Raw genomic sequence first — 6,101 nt, forward strand, 5'->3', positions numbered from 1 at the left:
CCTCGTGGCCTTGTTGAGAGGGTGTTAGGGGTGAGGCCTGAGGCGACCGATGTTAGAGGCACAGGGTTAAGACACATATTGTTACGAGAGACATTTGGGGTGTTTCCTCCTGATGCTGATGATGGGGTCGTCCAAAGATACGCTCGAGCGTACCTGTTCATGTTGATAGGATCATTATTCAGTAACAAGAGTGGTAGTCACATACAGTTGATCTACCTACAGCTGTTAGAGAACAACTGGGAGGGTATACGTGACTACAGCTGGGGTAGTGCGTGTCTGGCAACCTTATATCGACATCTTTGCAGAGCATCCCAGCGTAGTAGATGGGAGATCAGCGGTCCCTTGATTGTGCTTCAGGTAGTCTTGTACTTTCATACCATTTTCTACCTATTACGTACTAAACATTGGCTAGACTAAACTTTTGTTTTTTTTATTACAGTTATGGGCTTGGGAGCACATCCACGTTGGTAGGCCAGCTATGCATGCTAGGCGTCGACGCGAGGAGGAGGAGGAAGACGATCAGGAGCATGCATATGAGGCGCCGCTACACCCACCACCGGACTTAGCATACGGTTGCCGGTATGTATGACTTATTGTTAAGTTATCCACATATGGTTTTAATTTTCTATTAATTTTGTCATGAACACTATTATTATACATGTAATCAGGTGGCTAGGGCGGAGACTTACTCGTGTGCTTGCAGCAAGGGGTCTGCTGTATTATAGAGATGCCTTCGACAGACTGAGCGAGTCTCAGGTTATAGTTCACTTTAAAAACTAATTTAACACCGTGTTCATTATTTTAATAAGTTAATTATGATGTTAACGACTGCTTGTTAATGCAGATGACGTGGGATCCGTACGTCCCTCACTTAGTCGATGCCATGCCCCAATATCTTCTTGATCACCAGATGGAGTGGCGTGCCATGACAGTGCTCATCTGTTTTGAGTTGGTGGAGGCTCACCTCCCCGACAGAGTCATGCGACAGTTTGGCCTTTGTCAAGCCATCCCCGCCCCGTGTGACACGAGTGTCCAGTTGCACAGGACAGACCGACGAGGAAAGGGGGAGGTTAACTGGGCAGTTTAGCATGCCCCTTACATTGACATGTGGGACCAGCGGCTGCAGCACGTCGCGGATGGTGCGCCTGTCCAAGGCCTGATGGAGTATCACGATCCATACATGGTATGGTACAGGAGCATTACCCGACGCTTCATCAACCCTAACTACACCCCACCCTCAACGCATTACCACCCAGCTTTTGGAGACATCAGTGGATATGTGAGTTTTTTGTCATTTTTTCTTTTCCTCCAATTTATAGTTTCTTTAATTATTAAAATGGCTGATTGTTGACTAATGCAGGCGTCTGATATGCTTGCTATACATGATGCACTAGAAGTCTTGAGCATATCATATCCCACCATACCGCAGTTGGATGACATTCACGCAATGACTGTGAGTAGCTTACAAAGACATGGTCATGGCCATCTTATCCCCCAGGGCCGGGACCAATCACACCGCCGTTCACACCGTGAGGTAGGCAGCAGTAGTAGGGGACAGACTCACACGTCCCCTACAGGGTCCCCCCTGTTTTTTGATGATCAGGAAGATATCGCCATCCACATGTCTGCGCCATAATCATCTCAGGAAGGACCATCTTCCAGCCAACAGACTCCTCCCCAGACCTCTGCCCCAGATCCTTTCACAACGGTATCTCAGTACTACCGTCGTAGAAGACCGCGATTGGATAGACAACACTTACATACAATAGATGAATCGGGATCTTAGAACTTCTTTTGTTAGTTGTAATCAGATTCTATAGTACATTGTATCCAAATAAATATTATCAATTTTACTAACCTTTTTAGTTCATTTTCTGTACATTATCAACTTCACCATACGCATTCATTCTTTTCATTGTATTGGTTGCTGGTGTTGTTGTTGTTAATGTTGCTGATGTTGTTGCAGTTATTGTTGTGGTTCCTGTTGTTAAGGTTGTAGTAGTTGTTGTGATTGTTGTTGATGCTCTTGTTGGGGTTGTCGCTGTTGCTCTTGTTGGGGTTGTCGCTGTTGCTGTTGTTGTAGTTGTTGTGGTTGTTGCTGTTGTTGTTGTTGCAGCTCCTGTGGTTGTTGCTGTTGTTGTTGCAGCTCCTGTGGTTGTTGCTGCTGTTGCTGTGTAGCTGTGTTTGTGTGCAGAGATAAAACGCCAACCATGGTGGCGCTTTAGGGGGGTAAATTATTTTCAAAAAAATCACTCAGGGTAAAACGCCAACGACGTTAGCGTTTTTGTGTAAATGTGTTTTTTTTAAAAAATTTGCCCAGCAGTAAAACGCCACCCTTGATGGTGTTTTATCCTTGACTAAAAATTAAAAAAAAATAAATGCCCAGGGTAAAACACCATCATGGTTGGCGTTTTACTCTGGAAGCTTAGTTTAGTAAATAGTTTTGCCACGCGTCTTGTTTGGGAAATTGTTTCCCAAAAACGCTTAGTTTGGCAATTTTTCCCATACATATCTCTCTTTTACCTAAATAAATATCGACGGGTTTGGTTTGAACTTATATTTATCGGATCAAGTATTAACTGCGGGACAAAAAGACAAAGATATTTTAACAAGTGTAAATAAAATGAGATCCCTTTAGGACTACAACATGTAGTACCTATTTAGGTGTGAGAATGTTTGTCATTTTCCTACATTGATTGAGCATGAGTCGTTAGAGTAGTGGTCTTTATAGGTAAACTGGTCAAATAATAGGGTATTACACAAATCGCAAAAATCACTAAATAAAATAAATAAATAAATAAATAAAAAATACTCTAACAATCTAAGCGAACATACGACTATACTTATTACACTCTAAAGGGGTAAATAATGCTTGTTTATAAAGAAAATGACATATTCCTCTGGCGAGACAAAAAATATTATACTTTATACTATACGATTATTATACATATAAGTATAAAAATACGGTCTAAAATACATACTTTTTAATTATAAAAAAAAATTACCCATATCCATAATCTCCACTCACCACTTAATTCTTATCTCCTTCCATCTTCCTCTTTACCCTGAAAAACCAAACAAAAACCACCATTAAACTCGGCCACCATGTTTCAAGAAAACTAAGAAGATCGACTTTCCTTCACTTTTGAGGAAGACATGAGGATGATAAAGGTGTACTTCATGTATATTGTTGGGCTAGTGGTCCTCCTAATGGCTGTATTAATTTATTTGTTAATCCACAAGTAAAGCCCGAAAATTACTTCGGTGGAGCAGGGTAAAAAATACAGGTAGTGTTAGCTGTACTTCGATATTTTGTAATTTAGTAGTTTGAAGTACAAATTGTAACATGTATTTTGGAAATTATGAATAAAAATTATTAATATTACTCGTTTTCTTCGTTTTAAATAATAAAAAAACGTTATTAAATTTATAAAAATATTTAGCAAAATAATAATAATTATTTGCAAAAACGATAACTTTAATAATAAAAGATAATTAATACAGCTAGTTTTCATAAGTTTATGATATGTTTATTGCTTTAATTATTTTATGTTTGTGAGACTAACACAAAGGTTTTGAATTGGTTTGGTTTTGTTAGGGGCCTACAATGGTTCCAAGTTGTAGGTTGACTTTGTTTTACTTTGGTTTGACTTAACTTTCGTTGGTTGACTTTTTAAGTTGAGTCGTTTTGAATGTTTTTAAAGATAGTCTTCCGCCGTGTGTCTTTGATGGTTGTCTTATCCGTTTTCACGGTGGCAGTAATGTCTTAGATTTTTTCTATTTTGAGTTTTAAATAGAGCAAAATAGGTGTTTCAAAAGAAAGGAATTTATAGGGTGTTACACAAGACATCTTTAAAGAGTTTCATATTTTCAAATATATTATTGCTCAACAAACAATGGTTGGTTCGTACACCTGGGTGTACCATGCTCGGATTAAAACATAAAGAACATACTTCCTCTGTTCTTTTTTACTTGACCTGTTTCTTTTATCACGCTTGCCAATGCAAAACTTTAGTGATCAATAACTTTAATTCTTCATAAGTAAAAATTATAAAAGTTGTATATTACGATAGTACTTATTGAGACGAATTAAAAAATATATCATATGAATATATTTTTCCTTACATATCATTCACAAAAGACGGTCAAAGGAGAGGTGGTGAATAGTGTAAAAGTCAAAACGGGTCAAGTAAAAAAGAACGAAGGAAGTACCTGATAAATGTAAAGAACATCATTAAGCTATAAAAGAAAACATATTGAAATATAATGAATATGGTAAGTTATGAGAAACTAATTTAGTAAAAAAGGTAATAGATAGTTACTAATTGATTTTTACCGTGCATTTAATGTCAAATCATTTTAAAATATTGGGTTTTCCAAAATTTCTTTATCTCAGATTATTTTCTACCAAAAATAATTCAAGATTTCATTTTCAAATTTTAAAAATTCAAATTTAAAATTTCATTTTCAATATACTTTATTTCAATTTTTTTTTATAAAATATGTACAAAAATTAATCATATTTTTTCACCGTTACCAAAAAACATAAGGGATAAAACAAGAGAGCGCAATATAAAAAAAAACGAAATACCCGAAATATACAAGGTTTAAAGCAAACGCATATTAATATAGAAGAACTTATTATCTATGTTAAAAGAACATTATTTGTATTAATGAAACTCAGCAAAGAACATTTTTAATCTACCTATATTAAAGTACAATGTCTATAATGTAAAGAATATATAGTTCATATACAAAGAACATATTGATTAGATTTAATGAACATATTATATTCCAATAAAAAAAAAAGAATATGTATCAAGAATTGATAAAAGAACAGTTATCATAATACGAAGAATATCATCTTCAACCTCATAAAATAGCATGAAAACAAGGAAAAAATTTAATAAAATACCTTTTCTTTCAACAATGAATTAGGGTGTGTTCTATTCACCTGATTTTCACTAATTTGAACTTGCCTAAACTTATTAGACCTTACTAAAACTTATTTTAGTTGTAATTTGTACTTGAGTAACCCCTATTAGAACTTATTAAACATGAACTGAACTTATCTTAACTTATTACACCTGAAATAAGTGAAAATAAGGTGAATAGAACAAACCTAAATCAATTACACATCATTAAGAGATTATATTGGAACGATAAAATCAACTCTATTAGAACATTGAATCACTTAGAAATACAAAATTTACCATGGTTTCTATATATATATATATAAATTCAAATTCTCTCTCTTAACAAAAAAAATAAACTTCTATTCACACTACTAGAAAAAGGATCATTTTCGACTGAAAAATTCTGTCGGAACCACCCCAAAATTCGTCGGGAAACCCGTTTCTGACGGAATTCTATCGTAATCGGTTGTCGGAAAAGATTTGGTAGGAAATTTGTCTTTTTCCGACGGAATATTCCGTCGAAGGAGGTTTTCCAGCACTAGGAAAATACGTCAGAAATTTCGACGAAAATTCCGTCGGAAACTGTTTTTAAGAAAAAAAAAAACGTCGCGCCACTACGGCACGACGTATCAACAACCACCAAATAAACAACCGCCACTACCACCACATCAAACAACCACCACTACACCAGCCCCTAAATAACTCCCCACCACCAGCCCAAACCACCAACCCCCTAACCCGTCCCGTTCCACCACCCACACCACCAACCCCCTAATCCGCCCCGTTCCATCCGCCCACACCACCAACCCCCTAACCTGTCCCATTCCACCATCCACACCACCCGTCCCCTAACCCTAACCCTAACCCACACACACCTAAGCAAACCACCCCACCACCCACCTAAAACCACCACCACCAAAACAAACTATCACAACCCAAAAATTAAACAAAAAAAAAGAAAAAAAATTAAAATCCCAACCCAACCCAACCATGACCCACCCATCTACCCACCTACACCCTAACCGAACCCCACCCAAAACACACAACCCTGACCGAACCACCCCGATACACCTACACCCTGACGCTGGAGAGAAGAGAAGGCGCAGGAAAACCCAAAAATTATTAAAAAAAACACATACATACCTTAAAACTTGAATTTGCTTTGAAATTAACCTCGAACTTGGT

General features: G+C 37.0%; 1 protein-coding gene across 1 annotated transcript; it reads left to right on the forward strand.

Moving 5' to 3' along the window:
• Positions 1-982: 982 nt before the first annotated feature.
• LOC110727630 lies at positions 983-1,636 on the forward strand. Its single transcript, XM_021907208.1, has 2 exons — positions 983-1,279; positions 1,361-1,636. Exons 1-2 carry the CDS (start codon positions 1,106-1,108, stop codon positions 1,634-1,636), a joined length of 450 nt encoding a protein of 149 aa, XP_021762900.1. The 5' UTR covers positions 983-1,105.
• Positions 1,637-6,101: the final 4,465 nt, after the last annotated feature.

Source organism: Chenopodium quinoa, unplaced genomic scaffold (genome assembly GCF_001683475.1).
Source record: "Chenopodium quinoa cultivar QQ74 unplaced genomic scaffold, ASM168347v1, whole genome shotgun sequence".
NCBI classification, from domain to species: domain Eukaryota; kingdom Viridiplantae; phylum Streptophyta; class Magnoliopsida; order Caryophyllales; family Amaranthaceae; genus Chenopodium; species Chenopodium quinoa.

Excerpts from the sequence above, each read along its gene's own strand:
- LOC110727630 (XM_021907208.1), top strand. The coding sequence starts at position 1,106 with ATGTGGGACCAGCGGCTGCAGCACGTCGCGGATGGTGCGCCTGTCCAA. Across the intron at positions 1,280-1,360 it reads TTGGAGACATCAGTGGATAT|GCGTCTGATATGCTTGCTAT; the intron begins GTGAGTTTTTTG and ends TGACTAATGCAG.